The 13,516-nt window shown below is 46.0% G+C and overlaps 1 protein-coding gene across 1 annotated transcript in view; it reads left to right on the plus strand.

Moving 5' to 3' along the window:
• LOC129867980 (sarcoplasmic/endoplasmic reticulum calcium ATPase 1-like) overlaps nt 1-12,835 on the plus strand; it is a 110,363-nt gene extending 97,528 nt beyond the window's left edge. The window contains exons 16-23 of the mRNA XM_055941511.1: nt 271-606; nt 1,250-1,470; nt 2,160-2,362; nt 2,582-2,667; nt 5,657-5,790; nt 6,773-6,890; nt 7,545-7,662; nt 8,072-12,835. Coding sequence (XP_055797486.1) covers nt 271-606; nt 1,250-1,470; nt 2,160-2,362; nt 2,582-2,667; nt 5,657-5,790; nt 6,773-6,890; nt 7,545-7,662; nt 8,072-8,115 — 1,260 coding nt within the window. The 3' untranslated portion in view covers nt 8,116-12,835. The remainder of the gene's footprint in view (nt 1-270; nt 607-1,249; nt 1,471-2,159; nt 2,363-2,581; nt 2,668-5,656; nt 5,791-6,772; nt 6,891-7,544; nt 7,663-8,071) is intronic.
• Nucleotides 12,836-13,516: the final 681 nt, after the last annotated feature.

A 13,516-nucleotide genomic window follows, 5' to 3' on the forward strand; every position in this document is an offset into this window, starting at 1 on the left:
AATACTTGACTGGGTGTTTGACGTTCATCCATCTTGTGCTTACTGGTTCATTCTAATGTCTTTCCCCTCTACCCTTCCCTCCTCCGCTCTTGCTCGCTCGCTCCTCCTCCTCGTCCTCCTCTGTCTCTCGCTCCTCCTCGTCCTCCTCTGTCTCTGTCGCTCGCTGCTCCTCTTCATCCTCCTCTGTCTCTCGCTCCTCCTTGTCCTCCTCTGTCTCTGTCGCTCGCTGCTCCTCCTCGTCCTCCTCTGTCTCTCTCTCTACCTCCCCAGACGGGCCTAACGTTTGTTGGCTGCGTGGGTATGCTGGACCCACCCAGGAAGGAGGTGACTGGTTCCATCCAGCTGTGCGCCGAGGCGGGCATCCGTGTCATCATGATCACCGGGGACAACAAGGGCACGGCCGTGGCCATCTGCCGACGCATCGGTATCTTCGGCGAGGATGAGGATGTAGTGGGCAAGGCCTACACGGGCCGGGAGTTTGATGACCTGCCCATCGACTCCCAGAGAGATGCTGTGAAGCGGGCACGGTGCTTTGCCCGCGTGGAGCCTGCACACAAGTCTAAGATTGTGGGCTACCTGCAGTCGTTTGATGAGATCACTGCCATGGTGAGAAGAGGGTTGACACACAGCTCCTCCCCTCGGAGTCCTTTAACTGCATGGCTGTGGGGGCTCAGTGCCTCATTTCATTATAATCCTGACCTGATCTAGATTAATATTGACCTTATTTCATTATAATCCTGACTTGATCTAGATTAATATTGACCTTATTTCATTATAATCCTGACTTGATCTAGATTAATATTGACCTTATTTCATTATAATCCTGACTTGATCTAGATTAATATTGACCTTATTTCATTATAATCCTGACTTGACCTAGATTAATATAGACTTTATTTCATTATAATCCTGACTTGATCTAGATTAATATTGACCTTATTTCATTATAATCCTGACTTGACCTAGATTAATATAGACTTTATTTCATTATAATACTGACTTGACCTAGATTACTATGGACCTTTATTTCATTGGTGTGCAAATTAATAAATTAATCCATAGATATGTTTGAGCTAATTCTTTGGATAAATCACTTCTGGGCCAATCTATTCTGACTTACCTTGACAATGAAAGAGTTCTGTGATAGGTCAACTTTCCCATCTCGTGTCTGTATAACACCTTATTAACCCATAAGAGTCTAACCCTATTAAATAAAGAAATGATTCAATATTCAACCTTCTCTCCACAGACTGGTGATGGGGTGAACGACGCGCCAGCCCTGAAAAAGGCAGAGATTGGCATTGCCATGGGCTCGGGCACAGCTGTGGCGAAGTCAGCATCTGAGATGGTTCTGTCTGACGATAACTTCTCTACCATCGTGGCGGCTGTGGAAGAGGGCAGGGCCATCTACAACAACATGAAACAGTTCATACGATACCTCATCTCCTCCAACGTGGGAGAGGTCGTCTGGTAAGCACCGACGCATGCACTGCACGCACACACACGCACACACACGCACACACACGCACGCACACGCACGCACGCGCACGCACACGCACACACACACACACACACACACACACACACACACACACACACACACACACACACACACACACACACACACACACACACACACACACACACACACACACACACACACACACACACACACAGAGTTATTGTAGGTTTTACTAACCTTGTGGGGACCTAAAATTGATATCCATTCAAAATGCTATTTTCCCTAACAATAACCATGTAATGTTGTGTCTCTTGTTGTGATGTGTGTTTTGTCCTATATTTATACTGTATTTTTTTTATTTATCCCAGGTCCCCGTCCCCGTAGGAGGCCTTTTGGTAGGCCGTCATTGAAAATAAGAATTAACTGACTTGCCTTGTTAAATAAAATAAAAATAAAATGTTATCCTGAACCTAGCCCCTAAAATAGCCTTTGTCCTTGTGAGGACCTGGGAGGCAGAAATGTCCTTGTTTTACTTGTGGGGACTGGGGGATTTCCAGTACCCATGACGACAGTAATGCAAGCCCACCACATCAGACAGACAGACACACGTTGTCCAGTCTCCTAACCGGAGTTCTCAGGAATGCTGACTCTTGTCTGTATGTATTTCTGATGTTTTCTTCCCCCTCGCTGTCTGAAGCATCTTCTTGACTGCCATCTTGGGTCTTCCTGAGGCTCTGATCCCGGTCCAGTTGCTGTGGGTCAACCTGGTGACAGATGGTCTCCCTGCGACTGCCCTGGGCTTCAACCCCCCAGACCTGGACATCATGGACAAGCCGCCTCGCAACCCCAAGGAGCCTCTCATCTCTGGGTGGCTGTTCTTCAGATACCTGGCCATCGGAGGTGAGACACTGTCTGGTCCACTGGACACTGGTTACAATACAACAGGAAGTTACCCATCGGCAGCTCATTCACACTCTTTCTTTCCATAATGTATTCTTGCGAGCTATAATCAAAGTTTAATGCTAGCTACTTAAAGATGATCCATTTACATTGGGGATTAAATCATGATGGACTTGGATCTCACTGTTGCTGGGTCTCTGTCTGACTGTGTCCTTGCAGGGTATGTTGGTCTGGGCACGGTGGGTGCTGCCACCTGGTGGTACTTGTTTGATGATGAAGGCCCTCACGTGTCCTTCTACCAGCTGGTGAGTGGAAACAAAAACACCATTACTAAGACTTCATTAGGGCCTTATTCATTAGACACCAAGTGGGAGAAAACAGACTGAAACAGGGAGGGACTGTCCAATAAGAAACCATACTTTGATACAGTGTGTCCTAATGAGTACAGTAAGACCTAGTATTGAATATGTATTAGGATCCTCATTAGGCTTCCTAGGGTCCAAACAGGGTTAAAACAATGACATCGCAACAAAACAACAGCCTACATAAATATAAACTTAACATTATAGAGTCATTATTACATTATAACTCTATTACAAAGTAACAATATAACATTGAGAGAGAGAGTGTGTGTGTGAGAGATTGTCTCTATTCACGGTCTGCGTTTTACGGTTGATGTTGTTTTTAAAATCTGATTTTACTGATAGCTCGAGCTACTTTGATGTGGCAGAGTTCCATGAAGTCATGGCTCTATAAGGTACTGTACAGTCCACCTTTTATCTCTGCCGAGCCTAGAAATGTTCTGGTGAAAAGTAACTTTTCAATCACCTCCTGTGTGTGTGTGTCTGTTTTCAGACCATAGTGCTTTATCACGTAGGACTGATCTGGGCTGGATTTGGCCGTTGTTATGGTCAGCGCCAGGTTACCCCATCAGCTGTTTGTCGTGACGACGGTCTCTGGGGTCATACAAACAGAGCGATAGAATTGGAGGAGAATGAGACACGTGGTCTGAGAGAAGGAAGAAGAATGTCAGAGAAACAGGAAGAATGTCAGAGAAACAGAAATAACAGGAGAGGAGAAGTTAGAGTGAACTGAGTCCACAGAAAGAGAAATGTCAGAGAAGGAAAGGGGGGGGGGGACAGAGGAGGATGAGAGGAACTGAGTCCAAGGGTCCACAGAAAGAGAAATGTCAGAGAAGGAAAGGGGGGGGGGGGACAGAGGAGGATGAGAGGAACTGAGTCCAAGGGTCCACAGAAAGAGAAATGTCAGAGAAGGAAAGGGGGGGGGGGGGGGGGCAGAGGAGGATGAGAGGAACTGAGTCCAAGGGTCCACAGAAAGATAAATGTCAGAGAAGAAAAGGGGGGGGGGGGGGGGGGATGAGAGGAACTGAGTCCAAGGGTCCACAGATAGATAAATGTCAGAGAAGGAAAGGGGGGGGGGGGGGCAGGGGAGGATGAGAGGAACGGAGTCCAAGGCTCTCCTGCAGCTGCTGTGGGGTTGGATCTGATCTGAGACCCAACACAGCCTGTCTCAGGGGGCTTAGGTCACTTCCTGTGGACACAGCACACATTCACACACACTGTGTTCTCCGAATGTTCTGATCGTTTACTGGTCAGTCAAGTTCATCTAAGACTGTGTAAGAAGCTTCGGAATAATACTCCAAAATATAATTCATGTATCTACAGTGCACCTGGAAAGTATTCAGACTCCTTGACTTTTTCCACATTTTGTTAAATTAAAGCCTAAAATATATTAAATCGTTTTTTCCCCCTCAATCTACACAATTGGAGGAGATAATGACAAAGCAAAAACAGTTTTTGAGAAATTTTAGCAAATAAAAAAAGAAATAAAATATAATAAAATGAAATATCACATTTACATAATTATTCAGACCCTTTACTCAGTACTTTGTTGAAGCACCTTTGGCAGCGATTACAACCTCAAGTCTTCTTGGGTATGACGCTACAAGCTTGGCACACCTGTATTTGGGGAGTTTCTCCCATTCTTCTCTGCAGAACATACTCAAGCTCTGTCAGGTTGGATCGGGAGTGCTGCTGCACAGCTGTTTTCAGGTCTCTGGCTGGGTCACTCAAGGACATTCAGAGACTTGTCCAGAAGCCACTCCTGCGTTGTCTTGTCTGTGTGCTTAGGGTCATTGTTCTGTTGGAAGGTGAACCTTTGCCCCAGTCTGAGATCCTTAGCACTCTGGAGCAGGTTTTCATCAAGGATCACAATGTACTTTGCTCTGTTCATCTGTCCCTCGATCCTGACTGGTCTCCCAGTCCCTGCCACTGAAAAACATCCCCACAGCATGATGCTGCCACCACCATGCTTCACCGTAGAGATGGTGCCAGGTTTCCTCCAGATGTGACGCTTGTCATTCAGGCCAAAGAGTTCAATCTTGGTTTCATCAGACCAGAGAATCTTGTTTCTCATGGTCTGAGTCCTTCAGGTGCCTTTTGGCAAACTCCAAGCAGGCTGTCATGTCCCTTTTTACTGAACAGTGGCTTCCGTCTGACCACTCTACCATAAAGGCCTGATTAATGGAATGCTGCAGAGATGGTTGTCCTTCTGGAAGGTTCTCCCATCTCCACTGAGGTACTCTGGTGCACATTCAGAGTGACCATCGGATTCTTGGCCAAACCGATTGCTCAGTTTGGCCAGAAGGCCACTGTGTTCTTGGACCTTCAATGCTGCAGAAATGTTTTGGTACCCTTCCAAGACTTGTGCTTCGACATAATCCTGTCTCGGAGCTCTACGGACAATTCCTTCAACCTCATGGCTTGGTTTTTGCTCTGACATGCACTGTCAACTGTGGGATCTTTTATATAGACAGGTGTGTGTGCCTTTCCAAATCATGTCCAATCAATTACATTTTACCACAGGTGGACTCCGAGTTTTAGAAACATCTCAAGGATGATCAATGGAAACAGGATGCACCTGAGCTCAATTTCCAGTTTCATAGCAAAGGGTCTGAATACTTGTGTAAATAAGGTATGTCTGCTTTTTTTTTTTATTATTATATACATTTGCAAGAATTTCTAAAAACCTATTTTCGCTTTGTCATTATGGGATATTGATGAGGATTTTTTATTTTTTAAATTGAATCCATTTTAGGATAACAAAATGGTGGGGGGGAAATCAAGGGCTCTGAATACTTTCCGAAAGCTGTATATAGAATTGAAGAGAATGAAGTTGAATGGTGCAGCACAAAGCCCATTCCACTGTGCCATCATGTTCTGTTGTCTGTATGCTGTTGAAGCCTGCTCACCCCTGTCCTCTCTCTCCTCACAGAGACACTTTATGCAGTGCTCGGAGGACAACCCCATGTTCCAGGGCATCGACTGTGAGGTGTTTGAGTCTCGTTTCCCCACCACCATGGCCCTCTCCGTGCTGGTCACCATAGAGATGTTCAACTCCCTCAACAGGTCAATCAGCAGCTTCTCCTACTTAGAGGGGACATATAGCTATATGATAACATGTACAGTTGTCCCAATCGACTTGCCAAAACTAGTTTGTTAACAAGAAACTTGTGGAGTGGTTGAAAAACAAGTTTTAATGACTCCAACCTAAGTGTATGTAAACTTCCGACTTCAACTTTATAAGCTTTTTATAAGTACAGTTTATTCTATTTGCTTAATGATAGCATAGCCTACAGTCACATCCATGTTACTATGGTTCTGACTGTTTTCCCACCATTTCCCCAGCGTCAGCATGCTATTTCTGGGTAGTTGGACGGCATCAGGCCTATTTCCACATCTCGAACATGGAGAGATGTCATCGTGGTGTTTTGTGATGGAGGGAGGTAAAGTCTGACTCTCTCTCTCTGCCAGGGTTTCCCATGGAGTAACCCTGTCAGAAGCTCCCCACAAACCCATAGGCCTAATCTCTCTCTCTCTCCTGAGTAGGAAACATGTCTTTGGGAAGGAAATATTATTATTAATAGTACTAGGGTCAGTAAAAAAGTAAATTGTGGTTCATTTCTCCAAGCCAAAATTAGACCGTGTATAATATGACGTTGGCTCAGGAAGCCTGTTTTCATTCGGTTAGAACTCCATCCATATGATGTCACAATGTCACCGCATTAACAGGAAGGAACACGTCCATGGAAGAGACGTTTGGGTACATTTTGGAATATCATTCATATTTGCCATTTAGCAGATACTATTATCCAAAGTGACACCCATTTAATGCGTGCATTAATCTTTGCACCTGGGTGGTCCTTGGAATCAAACCTACAACCCTGGCGTTGCTAGTGCCATGCTCTACCAACTGAGCCACACGGGACCAGCATATCAGACCATGTTTTGCTGATCCCAAGTCTGGGATCAGTAGTTGTTTTGGCTATTAATACAGTGAACACAGTGTGTGTTTTTGTTCTAATGTGGCCCCTCCTCCTCTGGACCCTAGTCTGTCAGAGAACCAGTCCATGATCAGGATGCCCCCGTGGGTCAACTTCTGGCTGCTGGGAGCAATCGTCCTCTCCATGTCCCTCCACTTCCTCATCCTCTATGTTGAGCCGTTGCCTGTGAGTACAGTGTGTATATATACAGTCTCTGTCCATCTGGATGGCTGTCTCTGTCTGTCAGCAAGAGTATGATTTATTGTGTATCCCTCTTTCTCTCTCTGACCGCTCTCTCTCTGACCTCTCTCTCTCTCTCTCTGATCGCTCTCTTTCTCTCTCTGACTGCTCTCTCTCTCTGACCTCTCTCTCTCTCTCTGATCTCTCTCTCTCTCTCTCTCTCTCTCTCTCTCTGATCTCTCTCTCTCTCTCTCTCTCTCTCTCTCTCTCTCTCTCTCTCTCTCTCTCTCTCTCTCTCTGACCGCTCTCTCTCTCTGACCGCTCTCTCTCTCTCTCATCTCTCTCTCTCTCTCTCTCTCTCTCTGATCTCTCTCTCTCTCTCTCTCTGATCTCTCTCTCTCTCTCTCTCTCTCTCTGATCTCTCTCTCTCTCTCTCTGACCGCTCTCTCTCTCTCTCTCTGACCGCTCTCTCTCTCTCTCTCTGACCGCTCTCTCTCTCTCTCTCTGACCGCTCTCTCTCTCTGACCGCTCTCTCTCTCTCTCTCTCTCTCTCTCTCTCTCTCTCTCTCTCTCTCTCTCTCTCTCTCTCTCTCTCTCTCTCTCTCTCTCTCTCTCTCTCTCTCTCTCTCTCTCTCTCTCTCTCTCTCTCTCTCTATCTAGCTGATCTTCCAGGTGACCCCTCTGACCTGGTGCCAGTGGATCGTGGTTCTAAAGATATCATTCCCTGTCATCCTATTGGACGAGGCCCTCAAGTACATCTCCCGCAACCACTTAGACGGTACAACTCACAGTTTCTAGAATGAGCTTCCCGTAGAGGAATGTGTTTGTTTGGTTTCCATAGAGACTGTAACGGGGCTTTGGTGTGACAACAGAGTTAAGGATAGCTTCTCTTCTAGGGCTTACTGGAAAAATCTCCCAAAGTGACGGTTTCTTACTTTCCCCTCTTTTTCTGCAGCCTAAACTCTCCCCTCTCTTCTTCTAGAAAATGTATTCTTTCCTTTGTCTTTTCTCCCCCTCTGCTTCCTCCTTCCACCTCTCGGAACGTTCATATTTAGCTAAAACCTGCTAATATATATTTTTTTAGTTTCCATTCGTTTTTCTGGCTCCGGGTTAAGCGTGGACACATTCATTTATTGTAGACGTTCATGTGCTATTATTATTGATGTGTTGTTTCTCCTCCTCAACAGACAACGACGACAAGAAGTACAGGAACAGGCAGCTAAAATATTAAGACTCACACACACACACACACACACACACACACACACACACACACACACACACACACACACACACACACACACACACACACACACACACACACACACACACACACACGTTCACGTAGGCCCAGGAAAGTGTGATGAAAACTACAAAACACACCCAGGACTTAAACTTTCCACTCATCGCTTTTGACTCTGTACAGTAACATAGTGGTGCAATAGGTAGACCATGGAGAGGTAGGAGGAGAGCAGGGGATTGTGATGTCTAGAGAGAGAGAGGGAGAGAGAGCGAGAGGCGCATAACCTGGAGGCTACAGACAGACTTGATGGTACCAACAATAGACAGAGACTGGCATGCAGGAGAAGATACTACCAACGGGCAGCAAGAGGAACCACACTGCTCGGCCTGAGGTGTCTGCCCCCCCCAGGCCAGATGTTCTGGGTGTATCCAGTACTCATGTGTCCATCCCACCCCATATGAACCCCTCGGTCTGCCAAGGCTTCTGTCATTCAGATCCACAGTATTGTCAGTGATCTGTGCTGCTCTACCAGGGTCATGGTAGTCAGACCATCACACTGTAACTACTCTCCTTTAACTGGATCACAACATTCCTCTCTTCCTCCGCTTCCTTTCCTCCCACTTTCTCTTCCTCCGTTTCCTTTCCTCCCGCTTTCTCTTCCTCCGTTTCCTTTCCTCCCGCTTTCTCTTCCTCCGTTTCCTTTCCTCCCGCTTTCTCTTCCTCCGTTTCCTTTCCTCCCTCTTTCTCTTCCTCCGTTTCCTTTCCTCCCGCTTTCTCTTCCTCCGTTTCCTTTCCTCCCGCTTTCTCTTCCTCCGTTTCCTTTCCTCCCGCTTTCTCTTCCTCCGTTTCCTTTACTCCCGCTTTCTCTTCCTCCGTTTCCTTTCCTCCCGCTTTCTCTTCCTCCGTTTCCTTTCTTCCCGCTTTCTCTTCCTCCGTTTCCTTTCCTCCCGCTTTCTCTTCCTCCGTTTCCTTTCCTCCCGCTTTCTCTTCCTCCGTTTCCTTTACTCCCGCTTTCTCTTCCTCCGTTTCCTTTACTCCCGCTTTCTCTTCCTCCGTTTCCTTTACTCCCGCTTTCTCTTCCTCCGTTTCCTTTACTCCCGCTTTCTCTTCCTCCGTTTCCTTTACTCCCGCTTTCTCTTCCTCCGTTTCCTTTACTCCCGCTTTCTCTTCCTCCGTTTCCTTTACTCCCGCTTTCTCTTCCTCCGTTTCCTTTACTCCCGCTTTCTCTTCCTCCGTTTCCTTTCCTCCCGCTTTCTCTTCCTCCGTTTCCTTTCCTCCCGCTTTCTCTTCCTCCGTTTCCTTTCCTCCCGCTTTCTCTTCCTCCGTTTCCTTTCCTCCCGCTTTCTCTTCCTCCGTTTCCTTTCCTCCCGCTTTCTCTTCCTCCGTTTCCTTTCCTCCCGCTTTCTCTTCCTCCGTTTCCTTTCCTCCCGCTTTCTCTTCCTCCGTTTCCTTTCCTCCCGCTTTCTCTTCCTCCGTTTCCTTTCCTCCCGCTTTCTCTTCCTCCGTTTCCTTTCCTCCCGCTTTCTCTTCCTCCGTTTCCTTTCCTCCCTCTTTTTTTCCACGGAGGTCTGCTTGCTGTAGAGCTGATTTCTGCTCTTTGGCTCTGATTTTTGTCCTCTCCTCTCTCTTATATTGCTCTCCCTCTTCTTTCCCTCTCTTCTCTACCTCTCTTCTCTCCCTTTCTCCCTTCTCTCTGTTGAAGAGGCAGATAGGCATCATTGGGCCTTAGTTGTGACTCATTCAGCCTTGGGCAGTGTAGTGTAGTGTAGACCTCTATCTCCTGAATGTGTGAATAGCTTTCTGCTGCTTAGCTGCTACTGGGGGAGCCGGGGTCAGCCCAGAGACAAGCCAACCAAGATGAAATGATGACTCCACCCACTGTGTTCAAACCCACTCTGGCCAGACTGTTGTGACAAGCCCATTCAGCCGCACAGCCAACCTTCAGTGCATCCCTCATCCCATGTCCATTCCAGAAGAACTCTGTTCCTTAATCACAGCTGTAGCTGCAGAGTACTACTCGTACAGCTGTAGCTGCACAAAATATACTTCTGCTTTGGAAAGGATGCGTAGAGGAGGGTAAGGAGGAGAATTAACAAGCAAGGCAGCTGAATTGGCTAGCCTTCATAGAGGTATATCCGAGACCTTTGTCTCCGACACATAAGAACATGCACACATGTCAATCATATCAAGACTCTAACACTCCCAACATGCTGTACATCCACTTGGACCTAGTAAGGTCAAATAATTAATGTATTTTTCTCCCATAGACCCCCCCCCACCACTCCCACTCTACTTCCAGGCCATACCCCTCCAAACACTTGTTTACACTGTTAACCCCATCTAGCCATTGAGGTTTTGATATTAATGAATAATAATAACACCCCGTTGGTAGCCTTAAAGAATGTCCAGTAAGGCAAGTTGACTCCAGCTCATCTCTCTGCTCTCCATGCTGCTCTTCATGCTGCTGCCAAATGCTTTTTTGCCTTACAGGTAAACTTTTGTGTATTGTTTTGAAAACTAGTAATAATGATATATTTGACTGAATGAACCCAGGAGGTTTTGGATTGTGTCTTTAGCTTTAGTTGTTTTGGGGGGTGCGGGTGGGGTTCGCTGTTGAGCCGTGCTGTGTGGGCTGAGGCCGGTGGGATAGCTGGAGGGAAGAAGACTCCAATCAGTGTCTCGTCCATACTGAGCCTCCTGACACCTTTTTATAGGTCATCCTTGGTTAGAGCACCAACCAGTAGGACTACTGGACTGGTCTTGGGTCAGTCCTATCACTCCAGATCAGGCAAGTTCTGACCACGTCAGTTTTGATTTCATCAAGGAAACAGCACAGCCTACCGTCGTAACGTATAAAGAAAGACCGGCTCTTAAAGGTTAGACAACCGGTTAACTCTTTAGCCAGTCACCCGTTCCACACAACACAGCGTTGATCTTAGTGTAGAGAGCCAAGATCTAGAACACTGTAGCCATGCTTGGTTTCATCAACGAAATATATACCACGGTGATGCAGAAGCTCTATCTAGTGTATCTATTGGCTAACAGTGGCAGAAGGCTTCAGGACTGCCGGTGTGCTTCCTAGCTAGTCCTCAGCCCCAGATCATGATGGTACTCAGGCTGTCCAGCAGTGATGTGGGTTTGTACAGGACCGCCGGTGTGCTTCCTAGCTGGTCCTCAGCCCCAGATCATGATGGTACTCTGGCTGTCCAGCAGTGATGTGGGTTTGTACAGGACCGCCGGTGTGCTTCCTAGCTGGTCCTCAGCCCCAGATCATGATGGTACTCAGGCTGTCCAGCAGTGATGTGGGTTTGTACAGGACTGCCGGTGTGCTTCCTAGCTAGTCCTCAGCCCCAGATCATGATGCTACTCAGGCTGTCCAGCAGTGATGTGGGTTTGTACAGGACTGCCGGTGTGCTTCCTAGCTGGTCCTCAGCCCCAGATCATGATGGTACTCAGGCTGTCCAGCAGTGATGTGGGTTTGTACAGGACTGCCGGTGTGCTTCCTAGCTAGTCCTCAGCCCCAGATCATGATGCTACTCAGGCTGTCCAGCAGTGATGTGGGTTTGTACAGGACCGCTGGTGGGCTTCCTAGCTAGTCCTCAGCCCCAGATAATGATGGTACTCAGGCTGTCCAGCAGTGATGTGGGTTTGTACAGTACCTTGTTATTTACTACTGAATCCTTGAACTTTGTACAGAAAAACGAGAAAGAACGTTCGCATGGATACTTTGTTAGTGTAATTAATAACCTATACTGTATATTATTTTACTTTTTCTGATAACTTACATGACATCAATGAAACCTACTTACTTACCAACAGCAAGAGAACCAACTGCAAGAAACTATTTCAGTTTTTCTTTAAGTGCATCTAAGGATCTCCATTTTCTTGTAGACTAGAAAAAGGTTGTTTTATTTATCATTGCTGTTATTTTTTACGGTTGCTAGGAGAAAAAAAGATTACTGTAAAATAAACAAAAAGAATCATAATGAGAATAATAATTTTGATGATTAAATAATTAATTTCAGTGATAGTAATCTGGTTTGAGAATGTTTGATGATTAAATAATTAATTTCAGTGATAGTAATCTGGTTTGAGAATGTTTGATGATTAAATAATTAATTTCAGTGATAGTAATCTGGTTTGAGAATGTTTGATGAGCACTTCTAAATGAATTGTGTCTTTTACACAGAGTGATGAGCAGAGATGAATCTTGGGTAATGAAGTTTTATGTGTGTTGAAAGGCTTGGCGTGACTACAGACTCCAGAGACCCCCTCCGCCCCCCCCCCATTAGACATTTGGGTCACAGTTAGGAAGGTGGTCCTCTTCTAACCATGGTACGCTTGGATAGCCTGGTCCTAAATCTGTTTGCGCTGTCTTGCCAAGTTTCCAATTGACAACGACCATAACAGTTGACTTGACCGTAGAAACAGATCTGGGACCGTCAGGCTAACGGTTGGCATCTTGTGCTCTGATAAAATAGCCACCCATGTGCGTATTATCAATCAGGTAGTCACCAATCTAGAGTTGGCTCTGCTCCCATTGGACCATTCTCTCTGTCAACCAATAGGAAACATTCACAAGCCTCTGGGGCCTGAATCCCACCACTCAGAAATAGAGGATTATCTTTATTGCCTTGTTAATATTAAATGTGGACACAATTTTTTTATGTGACAAATTCATGGAAATAAAGATTATTTATCTTATTTATTCCGAGGTTTGTGTTTCCTTATTTTGTAATACTATATGTTGAATGGGTTGGTTTTGGTTGTTAAAGAACATTTGAGGGGGAGACAAACAAGATCTGTACGCCATCTGTTCAGTATAAGTTTGGTTCTTCAATATTTTGTGTGTTAGGCAAAGTGATAGTGCCTGAATGAAATCTTACCAGCAGAGGGAGGGATTGTATCATTTTCCCATCGCTGAAGATGTCTGTGACTCACATCACTTCACTAGAGGAGCCAAATGTCTGTGACGCGTCACTAGAAGAGCCAATGGAACCATATACTAGGTAGAGATGTCAGGTCATATCAAGTTATAATGAGGAGAATGGAGTGTGTTACATGGAAGAGAAAGATGAATCACTACCTGAGCTGTCTCCTGAGGACCAGATTAGAAGGTAGCCACACACACACACACTGAGCATGAAGTGTGGAATTAAGCCTGAGTACAACTCGGACACGCGTGCACCTGTAAGTCCTACTGTGAATGATCTATGATTTCTGACTGACAACGATGATAAATGACATCCCAGAGGTCAGATCATTAATCAGAGATAATACATTTGACACACAACCAAAGTCAGTTGCACTTAATTTGCTCAGGCTGGTCTACAATTACTAAGCTGTGGTGCAGGGCACAGAATTAAGTTCAACGTTTTGAAAACCACTA

The sequence above is a fragment of the Salvelinus fontinalis genome, chromosome 13 (assembly GCF_029448725.1).
Source record: "Salvelinus fontinalis isolate EN_2023a chromosome 13, ASM2944872v1, whole genome shotgun sequence".
NCBI classification, from domain to species: Eukaryota; Metazoa; Chordata; class Actinopteri; order Salmoniformes; family Salmonidae; genus Salvelinus; species Salvelinus fontinalis.